The 22,246-nt window shown below is 37.9% G+C and overlaps 2 protein-coding genes across 5 annotated transcripts in view; both read left to right on the top strand.

Moving 5' to 3' along the window:
* The window catches only part of rhpn2 (rhophilin, Rho GTPase binding protein 2), a 21,523-nt gene extending 5,724 nt beyond the window's left edge, over positions 1-15,799 (top strand). Inside the window, exons 3-15 of one of the 2 annotated variants that reach the window (XM_057339984.1) lie at positions 603-731; positions 3,647-3,722; positions 4,479-4,556; positions 4,764-4,888; positions 5,181-5,347; positions 6,528-6,715; positions 6,963-7,119; positions 7,745-7,864; positions 8,037-8,225; positions 8,460-8,536; positions 11,637-11,783; positions 12,299-12,457; positions 13,871-15,799. In XM_057339984.1, the coding sequence (XP_057195967.1) occupies positions 603-731; positions 3,647-3,722; positions 4,479-4,556; positions 4,764-4,888; positions 5,181-5,347; positions 6,528-6,715; positions 6,963-7,119; positions 7,745-7,864; positions 8,037-8,225; positions 8,460-8,536; positions 11,637-11,783; positions 12,299-12,457; positions 13,871-14,128 (1,870 nt within the window). In that variant the 3' untranslated portion in view covers positions 14,129-15,799. The remainder of the gene's footprint in view (positions 1-602; positions 732-3,646; positions 3,723-4,478; positions 4,557-4,763; positions 4,889-5,180; positions 5,348-6,527; positions 6,716-6,962; positions 7,120-7,744; positions 7,865-8,036; positions 8,226-8,459; positions 8,537-11,636; positions 11,784-12,298; positions 12,458-13,870) is intronic. The other variant, XM_057339994.1, reaches the window with a different exon arrangement.
* Positions 15,800-17,718: 1,919 nt separating this feature from the next.
* cep89 (centrosomal protein 89) overlaps positions 17,719-22,246 on the top strand; it is a 103,074-nt gene continuing 98,546 nt past the window's right edge. For 2 of the 3 annotated variants that reach the window (XM_057362416.1, XM_057362585.1), the window contains exons 1-7: positions 17,720-18,126; positions 18,383-18,489; positions 19,034-19,189; positions 19,543-19,723; positions 19,940-20,015; positions 20,299-20,333; positions 21,112-21,169. In XM_057362416.1, coding sequence (XP_057218399.1) covers positions 18,028-18,126; positions 18,383-18,489; positions 19,034-19,189; positions 19,543-19,723; positions 19,940-20,015; positions 20,299-20,333; positions 21,112-21,169 — 712 coding nt within the window. In that variant the 5' untranslated portion in view covers positions 17,720-18,027. Of the gene's footprint in view, positions 18,127-18,382; positions 18,490-19,033; positions 19,190-19,542; positions 19,724-19,939; positions 20,016-20,298; positions 20,334-21,111; positions 21,170-22,246 lie in introns of all 3 variants that reach the window. The other variant, XM_057362502.1, reaches the window with a different exon arrangement.

Here is a 22,246-nt window from a genome sequence, read left to right on the forward strand (position 1 = left end):
TAGAAAAGCAGAGTACAGAATAAGTAGTTTTCCATTCAGGTAGATGTTTACAGGTGTTTTTAACAAAGAATGAATGTGATTCATTGAAGTTATATTTACATGACAGCTGAGGAATGTAATCATCTGCATTGTTGTTTCACTGGCTTTAGGATAAATAAGTCTTTCTATTTTCCACATGGGTTTGGCATTGAACTATTATAATATGGTTATGATGTTTTTCCCCAGTCAGGTGGGTTTGTGAGAAGGTGTGCGATTAAAATAACTTGCAGTTGTTAACTGTCAAATAGAGGTCATAAGTCTCAGGTCCAAAATGACCTGTTCATAGTGACCTCATCACATTGACAGGAGTCTAGAATAGTAGTCACAGACACATTCATGTCACTATGAAGTGCCTGTGTGGTTTTTGATCAGATGTTTGTTCTAAAAGATCTTTCTCTGTGTCATGTTTTGTTCATATGTGTTTGATCAAAGTTTTATGGTTGTACTGCATGCACTATTCACTCTTGTCATGTGCAAAAGAACAATGTGAAACTGTGACTGTGCCACTGTGTTGAGTTGGTTATGACTTGACCCTTGCTGATTCTTTCTTCTCTCTTTTCAAGGGCGACATCCAATAATAAAGTTCGTGACCAGGTGTCCTTGGAGTTAAGTTATGTCAATGCAGATCTGCAGCGTCTCATGGGACAGCTGGAAGGACTCAACAGCTCTGTGGAAGTTTATCAGAACGTACAGTGAGTACACACAAACATGGTACTGACTCGGATACAAAAAAGTTAGAGAATGTGCAGTAAGAGCACACTCTTGTCTAACTAGAGTTGATAACATTCTAGAGATAGAACACACAGTTAATATTACACATGTCTAATTATTCAGAACACACAGACCTTCCCTCATGAATTACAGTCGTAAGTGGGGTGTGTACAGAATGATACAACAGTTACAACATCTTGTAATATGGCTCTCTGGCATAATCTTCTTTGAGCACATTTTCAGTTTTAAGAGGACATTTTTTATTTAAACATGGTCAAATGTGTTAAGAGCAGTTTAGGATCTATTGGAAGGTACTTCTTAATGCTTATTGGTAGATACAGTAAGATGTTAAGAAAGTATCAATTTTGAGATTTAGGTTAAACAATAAAATAGCGTGTTGTTGTTTTTTGCATTATTTAAAACCAGATTAGCTCTCGTGCTACAAATGAAATGTTTCCTGCATTTGTGAACAGTTGAGACCTCCTGTCAGATGCTTTGCCTTAGTCAGCTTAAACATTCCAGCCGTATATTGAAAATATCACACTCGGCTCACAATGCTAAATTCTATAGGAGTGTCTCCTCGTGCTTTCCAACACTCTCCACACATGTCACTGAACTTTCCTCTATGAAAAACAAACCTGCCCTCCCCTTTGTACTTGAAAAATCAACTGTCAACATGGCTGAGCTTTAAAGAGAACACAAGGGCTCGATAAGTACATTCATGAAAGCCAGACTGACTTCAGGCCAGCTAGAGTTTCTCTGTCAAAGACAGAAGTAAATTCACAATAGAAAGAGGGTTATTTACACATGACTGGTCAGACTGGTTCATGACAAGCTGCTGAGGTGGTTTGATTGATAGAAGGAAATAAACACCCCTCTCAGAAGTTTTCCTTTAGAGCAGTGGTTCTCAAACTTTTTTGTTGTTAGGCCCCCTTTGTGTAGGGTGCATCGCTTTGCGGCCCCCTTAGAAAGACTTGTAATCTTAAACTTAAAATTTTAATTGAAACAAAAACATATTCAGTTATACAATGCTGAAACATCAATTCTTTAGGTTTCTGATCATGTTTGATTGCATAAAATTTATGATCAATTTCTATTTCATAAAATGCCACAAAATCTGTGATCCATCTTGGGACCCCCCAAGGGGCCACGACCCCAGTTTGAGAACCACTGCTTTAGAGGTAAAAGATGAGGAGATATAATGTGTGTATTTTGACAAGAGCCTTTGTGTGTTTTGTTGCCTTTTTGTGCCACAATTGTGTTGACACGAGCGGTCTGATGGCAGCCAGGTGAATCTGTGTTTGTGCATCAATACGTGTTATTTTGAAGGTCATGAGTATTTCAATTCAAGGCACTGAGTGTGTGAGTCTGTGTGTTTCCTTGGTTACGGTCAGATTCTTGTCCTCTTTACATCCTCTCTAAGCCCTCATTTGCTTTTCAGACCACTGCGAGTGAGAGCGTGTGTGTGTGCAGTGCACGCATACACGCTCGAGTGTCTTTGGCACGCTTCACCGTCTGTGCGTGAATAGCAGTCTCGCTCTCGTCTAAGAAAGCTTGGCCATATTTTCAGCCCAAACCCTGCTTAGCAGAGCATCAGCATTAGCTTCATAACGTGCTCATAACAGTCTTAGGGTTGTTCCTCCCGGGCCAGGCGTTATTGAAAGAGTGTTTATCCACAGTGCCTAGAAGGTTTGTTGTAAACCAGAAATACCTCCTGCAGACATCTGTACCTGCATTCTGAACTAATGACCTACATCAGTAATTACATCTCTTTGTGTACAGCTGTAAACATGAGAAAAAAATGTTGTTTTTTACATTTTGAAGGAAAATGTTAGTTGATGCTATTTTATATTGTGTTTAGCTGTTTGCCAGGTACCGGGGTCGGATGAATAAATATGAATGCAAAAAAAGTTTGATGGCTTTATTTTTAGGCTACTATGTTAAATATTTAGAACAATAGTAAAGTTGTAGGTGTGTCAATGTTTGCACTGTATGTGTGTGTATTTTTGGTTTTGCCCTTTATTTTGGAACCACTGCTGCATACCAGCCTCAGTTTTCTCTCTGCGCTGAGGCTCTGGTTACACTTTGGTTTGTCTCTCAGGCTTGTGTTTTCTCCAGCTTAATTTTTTTTTTAAACAAACAAAGTCTGTCACCTTCTGTTTATGAAGAAGTGTGAGAAAGCAGCATTCCCATCAGAGCAGTGCTATCACCTGCGTTCCATGCACAGAAGTCCGAACAGAACAAGGTCTTTCCTGTGGCTGTAGACAATGCTGCATTGTCTACAGCCAGTAGTGTGTGTGTGTGTGTGTGTGTGTGTGTGTGTGTTTGTATCGGACAGAACCTCATTCTTTAATTTCTTTCATACTCCCCATCCCTCTCTGTGTGTTTCTTAAACGCAATCTTTTCTCATGGCCTGAAGAGCGGACAGGAACAAAACCTGCTTCGCCTTTTAGTGTGCCTCACTGCAGTCTGCGTGTTCTGCTCTTTGATTGGTTGGCACGGGTTAAGATGTTTTCATCACATGAGCTTGACAGATGTCAAGATGATATCATGTTATGAGTGATTTGTGGTACACTTTAAACTTGGGAATTTTATCGAATATTTATAACCAGGCCTGCACATGTGCTCATCCACAGGGAGATCGACAAACTTCTGTTCATGTCTTTCCTCTTGTGTGCGTGTGGTTATTACACATTTCTGTTTATCCCATTCTGTTGTCTGGCGGTTTGTAACTATAGCAGAGTCTCAAAGTCAAGCCCATCCTTCAAGGTCAACACTGTTATATCTATCAAGGCTGGATAGTCAGGCAAACACGTTTGATGCGAAAAAAACATCTTTGTTGCATTAACAATAGACTTGACTTTTCTCAATCTTTTTCTTTCTTTCCTTTTTAAAGGGAGACATCCAGCATCCCACTCATCCCTTTGGGCCTCAAGGAGACAAAAGATGTGGATTTCTCTGTCCCGCTCAAGGTCTGTTTCTTTTACACCACCCCAACAATGTTCATATCACACTTCCGATTTATTAGTTTTAAACCCTGTCTAAGTGAAAATAGAAAGTATGTCACTTTATAATCAAGGAAGCCAAACACTCAATAAAACGTAGTTGCTGTTTTAAAGGGATAGTTCACACAAAAATAAAAATTCTGTCATAATTAACTCACCCCGAGTTGTTCCAAATCTGTATACATTTCTTTGTTCTGTTGAACAGAGAGGAATATATTTGGAAGAATGCTTGTAACCAAACAGTTCTTGGCAGAAGTGCCCCAGAACTGTTTGCTTTCCTACATTCTTCAAATTATCTTCTTTTGTGTTCAACAGAACAAAGAAAGTTACAAAATAAATCTTTCCTACTATGGTAGTCAATGGGGGGCCAAGAGTGAGGGTGAATGAATAAAGACATTTTCATTTTTGGGTGAACTGTTCCTTTAAAAGTTGTCAGTTATATTAACGTATATCATATTATTTCCTCAAGATGTGGGTTTTAAGATGTTTGTTGAGGCATGTAAGGTAATGTGTTTGCTCCAAATATGTTTGGTTTGTTTCCAGCGTGTTATTTAGCTTCACTGTAATGACACAGTGTCATAGATTCACTAGCATGTCTGTCATTGTTACTCTGGCTGCAGACAAGTTTAACAAGAAGAACAGGCCTGTGAATGTGTGACTGTATGGGGTGATTGTGTTTGTGTTGACATTACAATGAACGAATGAAATGCTTTACTTCAACAGGACTTTATTCTGGAACACTACAGTGAAGACGGCTCAAACTTTCAAGATCAGATAGATGATCTGATGGACCTGAGACAGGTATAGTGTTACTGTGGTATCCGTATGTTTACAAAACCCGATACTGGCCGAGTCATTGTCCCACATTGCTCTAAGGGGCTGTGTGTACAGTAAGCATATTGTAAATAAGAACAATAGATCATCTGTAAACAGTAGAAGTACAAATGCATATACTTAAAAGTAGAAGCTGTCCTTTTGAATGTCCTGATATAAATGTGGGTGTTTCAGGCATGCCGGACCCCCAGTCGCAATGATGCTGGTGTAGAATTGCTTGCCAAGTACTTAAGTCAACTTTCCTTCTTGGAGACTCGGTTCTTCTCCCCTACGCGTCAGATTGGCATTTTCTTCACATGGTAGGTGCCTGTTTACCAGCACCAGCATAAATGCTCTAGTCTTGAGTTATTACAGCTGTAAACACCACGACAAATTCAGCGGATATACATAACTGGTCTGACTGGGCTGTGAGTTTACCTTTGATCTATGTTAATGCATACACAACTTTTTGTATATCCTAGACAAGCAGATACAACAGGATTACGTCATTATAATAGGCCTGACAGGATTAACGGAATTATATCTGAATTATAACAGTTACTTATGTAACTAAATCATCAAAAAGAAATCTCTTTTTGTGTGTGTGTATAGGTATGACTCTTTCACTGGCATACCTGTATGCCAACAAAACATCTCTCTGGAGAAAGCCAGCGTGGTCTTCAATATGGCAGTTCTCTACTCACAGATTGGCACTCGTGCCAACAGACAAACACAAGATGGACTCGAAGACGCTATCACTGCTTTCCAGAAATCTGCAGGTGAGAGGTGTTGACACTTTATATAGATAGGTCTATATGTGTTTAGACAATTCAGAAGTATCTGAAACTTGAAAGCGTATCAGACATTTTTTCTCGCTGCTGTGCGACTTGTCTCATGAGAACAAACTATCCGTTTGGGTTTTGTTTGTGTTTAGATAAGGTGGTGTAAGTGGGCTTTAAAAACATCGGATCAGAGATTGTAACCATGGCGTAAGTCTTCCCCCTCAAAAGCATATTTGTCACAGCTCATGGGAACTCAGTGGCTGTGTTGATTTTAGTCTCCTTACTATAACAGTGACAAAAAGAGAGATTAGGCTGGCTTTTCATAAGCTCTCAGTGCTATCATAACAGCCAAGCCTTGTGTTCTTTCATCACAGGCGATGTTTTGAGATATCCACTGGAACGAAGGGCCGTGACAAAGATGATTGATTGACACACTGTCACACAAGTGTTATTTTTTAGACCTGCCTATTTGTGTGGGCTCTCCGTAAAATGAGGAAGGAAATGACGATGCTTTTGGACATAAGCCAGATAATGCTGGACATTTCTGTGTAATATATAGTCAACAATCACATTGGGCGTCTGCACAGATTGACATACATGGCCACAAATATGTGGGGTTTGGCTACTTCAGCTACACCCATTACCAACCATTTCATAAAATCAAACATACAAACATGCAGTCTGCTTAGACAAGCAAGTTGAAATGGGCATAGATTTTCTGTTCCACCATGAAAAGGCCCCATGCACAAGAAGCCAGGTTTCTGGTGTGGGGGAACTTCAATGCACAAAACCCACACCTGAACCCTATTGGGATGAATCGGAATGCCTTATGTGCTCCAGGCAGCATTACCTGATCCCACAAAGCTTTTGTGTCAAGCTTTGTCTAAATCTAAATGTGTCTAAAGTGTTCCTGTACATTGCATTAAGAGCATAAAGGTCGTGTGTTTTTTAGCACATACTGATAAATTCTACACCTTGTATTGCATTGTAAGTCACTTTGGATAATGGTGTCTGCCAAATGCATACATGTAAATGCATATTTGGGTGTTTGCTTACTTATAGCCATGCATTTGACTGCAAAGGAATGCAAATGTAAGTGTAGACTTAACCTTATAATTACATAGGAAGCTTTCAATTCTAAATCTAGTTGTTTGACTTTCCGAATGTTGTAATGCAGGTGTGCTGCACTACCTAAAGGAGACATTTACACACACGCCAAGCTATGATATGAGTCCTGCTATGTTAAGCATGCTGATTCCGATGATGCTGGCACAGGCGCAGGAGTGTCTGTTTGAGCACATCACTCTGCCAGGAATCCGAAATGAGTTCTTCAGCCTGCTTAAAATGGCCCAGGAGGCTGCCAAGGTACTGGATATTTTATTTACTGTTTTCAAACTTAATGTATTTTGTGCATATCTCACAATTATTTCTACATGAGGCTTCTTTTCATGACTATACATACTCTGTCTTGGATGTCAGTATGAGTGACAGTTGCATACAAATACATGACCTGTTGATGCTATCAGTATATGGTTGTTTCAAAGCTCAGCCTACATTTACACCTCTGTCCGGAATTTGAGTGGTGGTGACATTTACTCTTTTCTGTTCTCAGGTGGCAGAGACCTACAGTCAAGTTTACCAGTGCATGATCCAGAACCCCATTAGGAACAACGTGCCCTTCTTCTGGTCTACCATGTGTCAGTTCAAGACCAGTCACTACAATGCTCTTGCCCACTACTTTGTCTCCACCGCTCTGCTGGACCACCAGCGTAAGTCAAGCAGTCGATCGTGGCCTCTGCCTGTCTCCAATTGGCCGACGGCCCACTGAAACCTTTAAAGGTCCCCTTTGTATCTCATTTATATAAACTGTTTCCTTTTTCTTTGGGGAGTTAAAAAGGGTTCAAATATCAGAGCTTTAATAGACTTTTTCTTCGAAGACATTTTTTTAAGGTTAAAAGTGAGTGAGAGAGAGAGAGAGAGAGAGAGAGATGAAAGGCAGAGAAGTTTCAGTATCCCGGTCTACTTTTGACAGGCTGGTGAGAGATTATGCCAGAACAAATGGGATTATGTAACATTCTCGTTCTTTAAACAGAAACTCCCTCCCTCCGTCTCTTATTTTCCATCTCCCTTCCTTTCACTCCTTTTGTGTTTTTGCGTCTCCATGACAGGCACAGCTTAAGCTATTGATGAGCTCGCTTTGACTCAGCATACAGAAATGCACAAAAGGATACATAAATAATGTCATAACCTCATAACAGTTAGATGGCATCAGTGGATTGAGATGAAACTTAATGGAATGCACATACATTACATTACATTACATTATATGTTTTAAATGCAATAAAATATGATGCAAAATAATGCAATGTAAACATTTTGTGTGTGTGTTTGTAGTGGCCCCCAGTGATGATGAGGACAAACAAGAGAAGGCTCTGTCTCAACTCTATGATGCCATGCCAGATGGACGTTCCCCTCTGGACATCCTGAAAAATAAGGAAGAGAGGCGGAGAATAGGTGAGAGACACATACACATGCGTGTTTAACTCTCTCATTTAAAGACCTGTTTGTATTATCCAGGTGATGAAAGGAATAGTTCACCCTAAATGCAAAAATATGACATCATTTACTGATCCTTAAGTTATTCCACTTTAGCCTACTGAACTCATTTTCTTGTTTGTTTTCTTAGGTAAAGCTCATTTGCAGCGTGCCATCATGGGAAACGAAGAAGCAATCCGCACGCACGCTCTCTGTCAACCGAAACTAGACATCATGAATGACATCCTGCAAGCCAGCCACAAACGCTCTCTTGCCAAGTTTGAACAATACGAGAAAGAAGATGAGTTCACAGATTATATGGTTGCACCAGACATCATCTGTAAGTCAGAGATATAGAATAATTGCTTAAAAGAATATACATGAGTACGTTTTTCCTGATAAATGACGCCATGTCCTTGTCACGCAGGTTTAATAATGTAATGTTTGACTTTGTCACTTGGTTAAACAGAATGATTACATGTTATTAGGAACTTGCAGTAGGTCCATCATTGAATCATCCTGACACATGATTAGAGTTTGCCATAATGGCTCGTTTTTTCTCCTTTTGTGATAGCTAAGACCGAAAAGAAAGCAGAGATGGAGGTCGCAGCTGCCACCAAGGTGAAAGTCGCAGACTTATTCCAGCGGCTGGTATGTGGGCTACTAATTTTACTCAGAAACACCATTTACATTTTGAGCTCTGTTCACAGCACATGAATGCTCTTGCAGATTTGCAGCTTTCTTAGACGTTAAGTAAAAATCAAAAATCAAAAGAGCATTCAGTGAGCATGTGTGTGCTGTTGAACAGACCCATGTTGATTAAACTGTACACACTGGCTTAAACGGACAGCAACCTCAACAATCTAAATAGTGCACACAATTATGGACAGCCAACTTTAATTTTTTTGTAATTGTGAAGTTTGCTTGGTCAGTGTGTAGAGTATGATTATCTTTTAACAATACTAATATGAATAACCCTGGTTTAAACGTGAATTTTGTTATGGTATGGTATCTCAAATCACCCTTTATAGTGGTGCTTGCTAAGGCAAGCATTACTAATATTTTTCTCATGCTTGGGTTAGGGATGTCAACAAACCCCTAACCCTAAGCATCACACTTTGGCTAGACCTGGCAGAGAATGGATGGAAAATAATCACAAAATCTTTTAAGGGACCAGTGACATAGCAGGGTCCACAATACAATAGAAGCTTAGAGGTGGGAAATAAAATAACTAGCATTGCCTTAACATACACAAAAAGCTGCTTCAAAAGGCCTCTCCGATGCCATAGAAGAACCTTTTGGTTCCTTTTGGTAAAGAATCTTTAACATCTGAAGAAACTTTCTGTTTTACTAAAGGTTCTTTGTGGCGAAAAAAGATTATAAAAAGTAAGAAAGAGATGACAGAATGGTTCTTTGTGGAACCAAAAATGGTTCTTCTATGGCATTGCTGTAAAGAACCTTTTGAGCACCTTTATTTTTGTGTAGCAAGCACCCACCCACCCAGAACACCCATACAGCAATGCCCTAGCCTAGCCAATACCCAGAACACTACAGAAACCCCTTAGTAATGGTTTAAAATAGACTAAGAACACCTTCTACCATTCAAACAAACCTCACACCCTAGCAACCAACCACAATGACTGAGCATCATGGTGAAAAGTTGTTCTTAAAGTGATAGTTCACCCAAAAATGAAAAATCTGCCATCATTTACTCACCCTCTTGTTTCCGCAGAACACAAAAGATATTTTGAAGAAAGTTGGTAACTGAAAAGCACTGGCCCCCATTCACTTCTATTGTATGGACACAAAACCAATGCAAGTCAATGGGGGCCAGTTAATATTCTTCAAAATATCTTCTTTTGTGTTCTGCAGAAGAAAGAAAGTCACACAGGTTTGAAATGACAAGAGGGTAAGTAAATGATGACAGAATTTTTATTTTTGGGTGAACTATCCCTTTAAGCAAGCAACACTCTTCAACACTTTTTCCCAACACAATTGTTTTCCTGGTCCTCCACTGGCAGACAGATAAATTACTATTACACATTTTTGTTGTGTATGTAGCAATTTATTTATTTGATTTTACAACTCTTACGACTCTTGTCAACTCTATCACGTATACAGTACATTACAGTATATGTAGACTCATCTGTTTTTAAGTTAAATTTTGAACTATAAAGTTTCTCATCTGCACTAGTTTCTATAAAATTGGAAACGTTTATTGACTCCGTACTACTAGATTTCTAAACCTGGTGTACAGAACTGGGCAAACATTCTAGAACCACAGTGACGTGTGTTGCGTTCCCTCCAGCTGTGGGGATCTGGGTAATTCAGAATCAGAATCAGAATCAGAAGAGCTTTATTGCCAAGTGTGCTTGCACACACAAGGAATTTTCTTTGGTGTTGGAAGCTTCTAGTACAGACATTCAACACAATGACAATACAATATAATACGATTTACAGCAGGGGTGTCCAAAGTCAGTCCTGGAGGGCCAGTGTCCTGCAAAGTTTAGCTTCAACCCTAATCAAACACACCTGAACAGCTAATCAAGGTCTCACAAAGCAGACTAGAAACTTCCAAACAGGTGTGTTGAGCCAAGTTGGAGCTAAACTCTGTAGGACAGTGGCCCTCCAGGACCGACATTGGACACCCCTGATTTACAGTCTAAAAGATTCTAAATTGTGCATATATAAAATAAAGACTATTTTACAGAAAATGGGGGATAATAACATATAAGAGACATTGTACAGGGTAGTATATAGTAGAATATACATATTAACAGATTGTATGTACACTTGTGCAAATGGATAATGTTGTAAGTAGAGGTAGTGTTATATACATGTATACATAAGATGTAGATATAATAAGGCACTATAGTGCACACTATAGGAGTAGTGAAAGTGGAATATTGCTCTTAAGGAGCAGTTATCTGTTTAGGAGGGAGATTGCCTGGGGGAAGAAGCTGCTTCTGTGTCTGGAAGTCCTGGTGTTTGGTGCTCTAAAGCGCCGGCCAGAGGGCAAGAGTTCAAAAAGTTTGTGTGCGGGGTGTGGAGTCAATGATGATTTTTCTTGCCCTGTTTTTCACTCTGGAATCGTACAGGTCCTGAAGTGTGGGCAGAGGAGCACCAATAATTTTCTCAGCATATTTTTCTCACATAATTTTCTAATTCACTCAGCACCTCCTTCAGGTGAAGGAGGCAGAGTTTATGATGTGGTTAGTTTAATGGAGGCATATGTTTGAGTTTTACCGCCTTCCGATGTCTTCAGATGACCTTCAGAAAGTTCAAAGAACCACTGCTGTGATCCTGTAGTGTTTGCCACAGGCGCTTCTAAATGACCCCTTACTTGAAATTACATTTCCGTAGTACATGGGGAGTTCAGCTTGATGTAGATTTAAGCTTCGCATATCCTGCATTAAGTTGGATGACCTTAGCATACTGTACAGATGCTGCAAACCTTACAATCTTAACATCTCTACAGATGACAGCCCTTCTCATGATTAAATAAACTTTCTTCACCATAAGAGCAACGCTATTTGGATGTCCAGCATGAGGTCAGTGTGCCATGAAGCCAAATATTTGGATGATGAGCTGGGCCGGATTTATAGCCAGAGGCAACCAGGGTGGCAGGCTAAAGTTAAAAACGCCCTGTGTGTGAGGTTGACCTTGTGTGTTAAAACCATCTTTGCGTTTGGCAAAGCAACGTGTTCCTGTATTGTGGGTTGCCATAGTGATCTCTGTTGTACTTGCGTAGGGGCCTCTGTCAGTGTTCTCAGCAAAGCAGAGATGGACAGCTCCACGTACCATCAGACTGAGACTACAGGACAGAGACCTTGGATTCACTCTGAAGGGAGAGCCACCTGTTCAGATACAGTCACTCGATCCACTTTGTCCCGCAGCGGTGAGTATTCACACACAGAAAGGGTTCGGGGAGAAATTCTCCAGATACTTAAAATGTGGAGGCAAACAGAAAACAAACAGAAACCAATAGTTGTCATTACATTTGCGAAAGATCATTTCTTCCTCGTTCGCTTGATCTTCTTTTTAAACACGCGAGAGCCTCTGAAGCTGAGGAGAGCAGACTTTATCTTTGACCACAGCAGTTGAATGATAACATTACACATTCATATCCCTGTTCACTCAAACTGCACCTGTTTTTGACCATATCAGTCTCTAGCTGTCTAAAGCAGCTGTGTCTCTCCCACAAATAACGCTCCTTTTGTTGGAACGCACGAGTGACTCCTCTCAGAAGCCATCTCTATGGTGATCAGCAGCAGTGTGGTCGTGCCGATAAACTCATACCATAAATATTTGAAGTGTCAGACAAAGCACCACCCTCACAGGATGTGATTTACTTCACTGTGACCTTTTCTCTCTCTTTCCTTTCTTTTCTCTCCACTATCTCTTCATCACCAGGCGGAGGGACTGAAAGAGGGAGATTACCTTGTAGCTGTTGGTGATACAGATTGTAAATGGATGGGAGTGAGTGATGTTATGAAGCTTTTAAAGGACGTGGATGAGGAGGGCATCAACATCAGAGTGGTCAGCATGATGGACAGTAGCAGCCAACCAATGGTACGTTTTCTTTTCAAAAAAGCCTGTCATTCTCTTACTGGATAAATAGAAAAATACAGTTTAGTAAAAAAAGATTTATATAACTGCACTGGTTTTCAGTCAGTTTGCAATAGATCAAATTATATCAATTATATCTACCATTATAAACAAAATAAACAATAAATAGTAATAAATGATCATATATTTTAGCTAGTCCACAAAACATTTAGGGCTTACTAAAGGTCTAAAGAAACTTGTAAATGTTTTTAAGTGATTATTCAAATGAATCATTGTCTTGTGAGGTTTAAGTCAGACGCTATTAAAATATCTGCTATCGCTGTCATTCTTGCGAGTCATGGCACACTGGCTCCGTTCCAAAACCTAGTTAGATGCCTACGTAGGCAGCATTTTTATGCATCATAGGCATGCTCTTAAGCCAAGGGCGGTTCTTAAATGTTGGCAGCCTAATTATTTAATTTTTGTGAATATTTATTTAGTTTTAATACAATTATGCTGAATCCTACCAAAGATTTTGGCAACTTTGTATGGCAGCATAATTTGTATTCTTTTATAAAATTAACTTTTATTATTAAAACACTATTTGTATGATGCTCAACATTACTTCAAGTGGTGTGGAGTGTTTTTTAATCTGTTTTAAATCTGTCATATATGAATATTGTGTATATATTATTGTATATAAATTATAGATTTTTCTTATGCCAAAAATCATTAGGATATTAAGTAAATATCATAATAGTAATATAAAAGTAATATCATGGTCCATGAAGATATTTTGTCAATTTCCTACCGTAAATATATCAGTGGATGCAGCAAAATTGCTAACAACAATGGCCGGAAACAATAGAGAGCATTAAAACAAACCTGTTTCTTAGCAACAGCCTGCTATAGCACCTCTGATTAACAACCTTAATTTTTTTATTCTCTTGCACCCTCAGATTCCACAGTTCTAAATAGTTGTATCTCGGCCAAAGCTTATTTATTCAGCTTTCAGATGATGTAAAAATCTCAATTTCGAAAAATTGGACCTTATGATTGGTTTTGTTGTCCAGGGTCACATAATGTGTTTTTCTTTTTTTTGTTTCCTTTTTTACCACCCATAAAACGTATAACGTATAACAAAACATTAAATATTTGGATAACTTTAATAGAAAAAAACACTAAAAACACGATAGGCTTATGATTAACTCTGAACAAGAATACATTGTCCTTGAATCAACAAAAACAATGTGCCTAATTGTACTTGAGTCATGTCATGACGTAATAGGAACATTTAACTGTTAACAGTTCAATTCAATTCTTAAATGATTGTGAGATTTTCTCTGAATGACTATTAAAGTGTTTCTGATTTAGTTCAGGTCAGATCAAGTGTTCGTTATGAGTTTAATTATCTCTCGCTCTCTCTTAACCCTGCAGCCCACCAAGAGTGCAACATACTGCGGTGGTCTGCCCAAGACCTATTCCATGATCTGCCTTGCACACGATGAGGATGATAAAAACCCAAAGGCTCGCAAGGTGGCGAAGAAACCGTCATTCCTTAGCTGGGGTCTGAAGAACAGGCTGAAGAGCAGCAGCACGTTAAGTCTTCCCAATGCAGATTACAGTGGAGGTCTGCCGTGGAACAGGCCATGCCCTACCTTTCCTAGCTCCTATAATGATAGTGCCCTCTACTAAACACACACTTCTGGATTTGTACATACACTGATAGCACAATATATTACACGAAAAGAAGGAAAGAGATTACCGTGGTAAAATAAAATACACATTTTGCACAGAACTATAAACACAGATGTAAGCTATTTTATTTCTTTTTTAGGTTGTCTTACCAGTAGAGGTGAAGAATTAAGTGTTTTACAAAACACGACGTGTATGCTGCTTAAAATATTTTGATTTTAATTTGATTTGATTTGAATAGTTTGCTTTGTTTCTCTCATATTGAATGGTTAAAAGGAAAATAAGGTGCTATCTCTTTGAGGTTTAAAACAGACAAACTCTTGTTTTAAACTAAAATGAGGGCTTGTAGTTCAACACTTGCTTAGCTGTGGGCTGTGAGAACCTTTTTTGTTCTGCATGCCTCATCTTTACACTGCTTGAGGACACACCTGTCCTTTGTCTGCACTCCACAGCCTGTTGCTTACAGACAGACCACCGCAGAAGGTTTCTATAGTGATCTTGCATCACTAAAATGGAATTCTGATCCTGTGTCAATCACTAGAAGAACAGAATGTAGAAGTGGACAATGAATAGCTTTTGTTTTGGGAATGTCTATACAAACTTTAATATTATTTTTGTGTAACTGAAGTATTTACATACACTGAAGGGATAAACTAGAATAGGACTTAAACGTACTGCCAAATTTAAGCAAGGAGGATAGAAAATATTACAGTGACTACAAATGCCATTCTTATTTAAGCTTGTTTCATGTGTTTTACCTAGCACTTCTGATGTGTTGGAATATTTCACTGTCTACAAAGTAGATTTTTATACACATTTGATAATCAAATAATTTAAAAAATAAAGAGGAAAAAATATCATGTGTATTCATTTTAAGTACATATAAATATTTCGTTTTTCTATCGTTACACTGTAGCCTGATGTATATAATCGTGGGTATAAATCTATGGCTACAGGTTTTACTTGGTGTACAGTTTTTTTTTATGGTGTAGCTCAAAAGGCACAACGTTTTCTTCCCTTATATATCTTACTGACAATATTTAACTTGAAATTAAATTAAAAAACATCAACAAAGTCTCAATGCCTTACATCTGTAAAGCCTTAACAGAGTCTACACTAAAACAGTATTTACTGTGGACATACACTTTGTGCTTATTCTTTATGATTGTATCCAAACCATTTATGTTTTTACAAGTGCCATGTTCGGAATTGTAATCACAAACACTGTTCTGTGAGGATGTGTTTTTGTTCTACTGGTCAATGATTCTTCACAGGATAATGTACACGGTGCTTTTCTTTAAAGCTGAGCTAGAATTAACATCAATGGCCTGAATTACAACATGACATGATTATCAATATTGACCAAATGTGAAACAGATGTCAGATTAGTCTCACAACAATTGACCATGTTCTGGAGTCTGTAGCTTATGTATGACGAAATGTCTGGTTTATTATGAATTGTATAATGTTGCCTGTTTTGTTGTATATGTAAATCTTGAAATAAATGAAATAAGGGGTCAAAACTGTGGCTGTTTTTAATTGTGTAAGTGGACACTGGATATTCAGTGTGTAATCATCCTGACCACACTCATTTTGGTTAAGTGCAATAGTTAAAAGCAAGCTGTTATGTCTTACAAATTGTTCAATTTTATAATGTAAAACTGAATAAACAGGTTAGATTGTCTCAGATATATGTCAGTTATAGTGTCTGTTTTCTGCATCCCTATATTTTTCTTGAGAACTCATAATTCTACATGCTTGAAATCTGAAAATATAACCACAGCGCAGATCATGTGCCAAACACTGATTCTGACCCGTCTATCCTCTCACTATTCTAAAATTCAGCTTTCAAACCCAGGCTGGGCAGAGCAGGATAGAGATGGCTCACTGTTAATATAATATGATTGACTAAGCGAACTCTGAAATCTCAGTGGAGCAAAGATGTACCAACTGATTCCTTAGTATGAGGGAATAAGCATCGTTCATGTACTGCTCTGAGTAGTAAAAATGGTGTGGTGGACTAGTGGATTTTAAATCACTCACAGACTGGGATATTTATGGTGTGGCCGGGGTGGGTTATTAAAAAGAATGTCTGCCAACGCCAGCAGTGATGTCAAAGCGGTTAAGTGTGTTGGTGCGTGTGTTTATATAAGAGAAAGATATAGAAAACTACAGAACATTAGACGTTTCTGCATCTTCCACAGCTGGAGAATATAAAGAGAAGAATAATCATTAAAAACACATCCACTCAGGACTTCTTTAACACTGGCTTTTATTCAAAAACAGCTTTACTGGAATCATTGACACAGCACACGTCTGCTTTTAACGGGAACACTTTCCACCAGAATGATTTCTAACAGTATGACTCACTCACTTTCTCCTCTTCAGCAGTCATGTAAAACACAGGCAGCATACATTTAACCCATTTACAAAAGTAGTTATCTAGTTAAGAGATGACAACTACAAATATGTTTACAATGGAAAGCAGCATTTATATATAGATGAAAAATTGATATGGAAGCAGTTTTGTCATTGCACAGACTTGTCAAGTGAATGTAACTGTATCAATGCTATGTCATTTGGAGATTAGATAGGCCTACTAAGTATAGAAAGGTTTTACTGACTCCAGCAGGGCTGACTGACTCCACACATAGTACACAATAGGATTAAAAACTGTCTTAAACCAAGACAATGCAATACCTGATCATCTCTTTGCGTAATGTTTAGTAACTTACATGTGTGTATACATTATCTGGGCAATTCCAACATTATGGATGTGACATTTTGCAGTATGGTGTGACATAAAAAGTCAGAAAATGCATTTGTTACCAATATACTGAACCATTCCTAAACCCTTATTGATAGTTTAAACATCAGAAAAATATCAGTCTATGCACAAGTTTTTATTTAAAAAAAGGAAATAAACATGCGTTATGGATGTGACAATAAATGACATGGTTTTTGGGATACAACAAACTTGGTAGAATTTCTGTGAAATAAAATGCACAAACCAGAAGCAATGATACCCAACAAAATAGAGAAGGCATGCCTCTTGATAAAACACAAAATTGTTACTTTATTTTAAATTTCCTGTGCCCATTTATGAGTAATATGTTCCGTTATGGATGTGACAATGCTAAAAAGGCACTTACCTGACAATGAAAACTCATTAACTAGAAATAAAACAAATGTTTTAAAAACTTGGAGACATCACATGTAGCCTATTTGAACCACAAATTGTTAATATCTGTGTTGTTAGTATAGTAAAAGAGGTTTTTAGACTTTAAGATATTGAAAATTGAAACCCTGTTACATTTTTTTCTCAAACATGCTCTCTGTCAGGACATCTTGTGTGGTTGATAATGTATAAATATGGTGTGACAGCAAAGATGTAGAAAAAAACTAGCATACCGAGAGCTTTCACTTCCTTGTTTTTATATTATACATTTAAATAATATTAAATAATATATTATTAACAGTCTGTTTTCTACATTTTTGTTGTCAGACACGTGCGGTATTTTTGTCAACTAACATTGCCAGTTTTGTGGGATACATTTCCCTCTGCTGGATAGTGTAAACTGTTGCATTCATATGTGACACCATAAATATGTGGACGACGCCGTTGCTAAGAGGATTTAAGCGCAATTCTGATTGGTTGACAGAGCACAAACTAACCAATAGAATGCTTCGTTGTATGTCAGGATTTATCAAGAACAGCGTCTAGTTACGTGAAGTTGAGTTGAAGCTTTAGCTTTAGATTTTAATCACAAATAACGTCTATCTGTAACAAAAACGTATAATATACATGTATTTTCTAAAGAACGAATGATTTCTTGAATAATAGCTATGTCACGACGACAGTTTTAAATGCGCTGGTTTAACCGCGGTTTGTTGTCCTAATGTCAAACGTCTCACCGAAACGGGCAAGTTTGTTGAACGTCATGTCTTCCAGTCCCAGATTCAACTTCAGCTTTAGGAAAAGGGAGAAGAGAGTATTTGTAAGTCTTCTACGTATCTCTTTGTAACGTTAGCTTATGTGATGCTGTCGCAATGTCCCAGGACTACGTTAACTTCATGCGTTTTCTACTACCAAGTCACAATGCTTGTTCTCTAGCTAACGCAACATTTATATAAGCCTATAGTGGCTAAGACATATTACCAGTCAAGCCGAAATTTGTCAAAACGATATTTTGTGATGTGCATCATGGTTGTGAAGTAAATGGTGTGCTCCTTTGTACTGTTGTGGTTGTTTAGAGGAATATAGCTCATGGCTTGATCCCCGCTGCTACCATTGCTCCCAGACCGGCTGTTCCCCGCACTCCCCCTCCACGCAGCCCCATTCCCTCTCCAGAGAGACCCAGGTATAACGTTACTTACATTACAGTATTATTTCACTATAAAAATGCTGACCACTCAGAAGCCAATCCTCTTAAAGGCTGTCACAATATCAGATTTTCACTACATATTATCGTGACCAAAATAATTCAGGATAACAATATTATCACTTTATCTATTCAAAAATAATGATATTAGTCAAATTTATCTTTAATTTTGTTTTTTACTGCGAATACGTTTTTGGACAATGAATTAAAATCTAAAAAAAAATACTCTATATAAAAATTGTATTATTATAATTTCTATAAAATATATATATTTTAAAATGTTTTAATTACATTTTTTAGACAAATTGTGCAATGTTAAAAGTGCTGTATAATTTACAAATTTATCATGCATAGTATTAACACAATATCAACAATCATTATTTTAATATTGGTATATTGGGACACACCCAAATCCTGATATCTATATCTCATCTGTCTAAATTCTAAACATTATAGAATTCGTATCTAATTCAATTTTGATAATTGAACTCAAACTTGAAATCTTCTGTAATATTTGTCTCAGGTCTGCCTTGGCAGCTGCCATTTTATCCTCATCTCTAACAGGCCGAACCATTGCCATTCCTCCTCCACGCCAAAGGTCTTACTCTGAGAGCGACTGCTCGCGCACGGACAGCCAAACCGGCTTTGAGCCCTTCGCTGCCACAGCACTTTATACCAGGTAACCTTGTACACTGTTTCAATGACCTGAGTAACCCCTGCTGTTTTTTTAAATGCTAGTCTGAAAGCACTCTCATTATCCATTATTACTGTTCAGTATTACAACAGCATGACATCTAATCAGGGTTACCTGGCAACACAGCAGGCTGTATTGGTTGTATGTTTGTGAAGAATATTGGATCAGCAAGAGGGAAATTGGTTCAGTTGCGTGTTTGGTCTTTGGTCAACTTGCCTCCCCTTGATGGGATATTACTGACATTAGTTTGCATTTGTTTGCAACACTTTTTTACACAATTTCACAATCACAATTTTTGTGACACATGTAATAATATTATATATATTCTCACATTTTAGAGACAGATGGACAGATTCAATGACAAGAAGGCCTGCTGTGCCTTCTCCAGGACACAGTGATGATGATGATGAGGTGGAGGGTCTAGATTTAGATGAAGATCATGTGTATCAGTCCCTTGAGCGACCGAGCAGAGCTGATGACATCAATGCTATTTACGCTGTGCCATTAAAACAAAAGAAGGTACTGAGGTCTGGGTCTGTGTGTTGAGTACTCTATACTATCATGTTGTGAGGATAAGTGAGGTTGCATTACCTAATGTTTACCATTAGATGGAGCTTCACATTCATTCATTTGAATTTCTGCCTTGATTCAAAACTCAGTCTGACATTTCTGTTGATATAATATATTATTTTTTATTTTTAAACTCTTCATTGGCTAAATGAATGTCTCTGTTAGGGTGTGACCAGTTCAGAAGCTGATGATGAGACGGAAGACTCTACATTTGATATTGTATCTCCTTTACAGACTGAAGGTTGGAATCTTTTGAAACAATAGAAAGTGCTTTAAATGGAGAAAACATTAAATACAAGTTAAAATCAAAATCTGAGAACCATTGAATGTTATTCTTCATATCTGCATTCTTGGTCAAATAAAAAATAAAATATTCATATGTTTATGAGTTATGTAAAACTACTTTTTAAAATTTATAATATTATGATTTGCATATGTCTCTCATTATAATTTGATTGTCTTGGAGAGACTGGGTAATTGTTGCAGCTTGATGAGTATAATTAGTAAAATTTTATGTATTTCAGAGGAAATTGTGGTTCAGGAAGGAGCGGGACAAATGGTAAGCGAACCCCCCTTCTAATTATGCACAATGAGAAGCTGAAGTCATTATTTTGATTGATTAAGTTAATTCAGGGTTCAGAGCTAATTTTCCAACACTGCTTGTAGAATTGTCGATTACGTTGAACCCTGGAGTAGACTGTCTTTGTACTAAAGGTCATTCTGCCCCAGACTCAACAAGTTCTCCAAAGACAGTGAGAAAAATATGATGCTGTTACTGAAAGCGAGGTCAAAGACACGTTAGGAAGATTGAGAGAGGTTGTTATCAGCAAAGAAGTGTGAATGAAAATCAGACAGGATGGTGAAGAGTAGGAAGGTGTTTGAGAAATGATTTGATTGGGTGGGAGAGAGTAATGAGAATTATTGCTGCCTATTTTTGACACAAGAGACTATCACGTACACTCTGAATCACTATTCCACTAAGTGGTTTTCTGCACATACAGTTTATACTTTAATGCACACACAAACTCCAGTTAGTCCATGTGAACCTGTCCTTGGTAGATATTTAGACTGGATGCACACAGAGGCCAGCCCCTTCTATGACTCATAACTCATAACATGTTGGATGCGAATGATGTCATTCCTACAAGTACTTTAAGCATTGAGAATATCTAGTCTCATCTCCTAATGAGGAAAAATTACCCATTGGTTGAGATGAACTACCCATAATGAGTGCAAGCTATTTACTTTTCACTCTTAGAGAAACTTAATACAGCCTACAGTCTTTGATATTCCACAGTAGAACCCTTTTATCAGTTAACTTCCCTCTGTCTCCATAGCAGCCATCATCGCCACGACAACCAAGATCCATCTCCCATGGGAGCATGGCGTCTCCAGGTACATTCTGTCATACATTATCCATCACAAAGCTAACGTTTAATCATGTTTAACACCATCTGCTCTTCATTCATTTCAGTATATTTTTGTCAGTCCCTGTAAAACGTGTCAAGGCTTTGAATGTACAGCAAAATTTCAGTTTTTGACAGAAAGCAAATTAGGAACATTGTGAAAGTCTAATTGATGTCAGATTTATTCAAGCTCTGCTTTCAACAGACTGGAGACAAATGAGGTGGGGATTTGTGAGAGTCTCATTTAAGTTTAGAGGAAGAGGAAAAACACTAGACTCTTCATTCAGCTCCTCTCATGGGCTTATTGTTGTCAGCAATGAGAAATGGGAGCGAGAGCTGAGATCGACTGTAATGACTATGAGGATTTGAGAAACTAAAATTACTTAAGCTTTGTCTTTGTATATATTCCCGCTATTCCTCCTTTTTATCATTTCTGTAATTGTAGTCTCTTTCTATTGTGCTCATGGAGGTGACTGTCAAGAGTTTTTGGACCTAGTTGTAAAGACACCGTGAAAGGGGAAATTGGAATAGCTATTGGTAATTTATTAGCAGCTCCTTTGGGAGATAAAGTCTTGTATGCTGTTTTGGCAACAGGATTGTTAGCTGTAAAACATGAAGCATTTCCTCCCAAAAGGAAGGGTTGCCAAATTGTGTCGTTTATGAGACAATTATTTTTTGTTTTAAGCCTGTTAATGGAACAATGGCGTCAAAAGACTTAATAACAGTGCAAATTTAGACAAGACCAGAAAGTGACAAGAAAAGCAGTGCTGGAGAAAAAGAGTGTGTGGGAAAGATGGTATTCTGGGTCAGGTTGACTGTAGATATTACTCATGAAGAAGTGTTGAGATGTTGGAAAGCATATAAAAGATAAAACTACAGCAGACAGGCTGATGATATTTTAATAATGCTGTCTTATAGGGTATGCTTGTGCGGCTTTTGGCTAGCAGGAAGTAATAGAAATGTCATTGTGTGTTGTTATCATCATAGTCATATTGCTATCATTTTTTGTCGAGACACTTTCCATATATTTTTATGACATAACTAGTCAATTGCATGTTTCACATCA

This window comes from Triplophysa rosa, linkage group LG1 (assembly GCF_024868665.1).
Source record: "Triplophysa rosa linkage group LG1, Trosa_1v2, whole genome shotgun sequence".
Lineage (NCBI taxonomy): Eukaryota > Metazoa > Chordata > Actinopteri > Cypriniformes > Nemacheilidae > Triplophysa > Triplophysa rosa.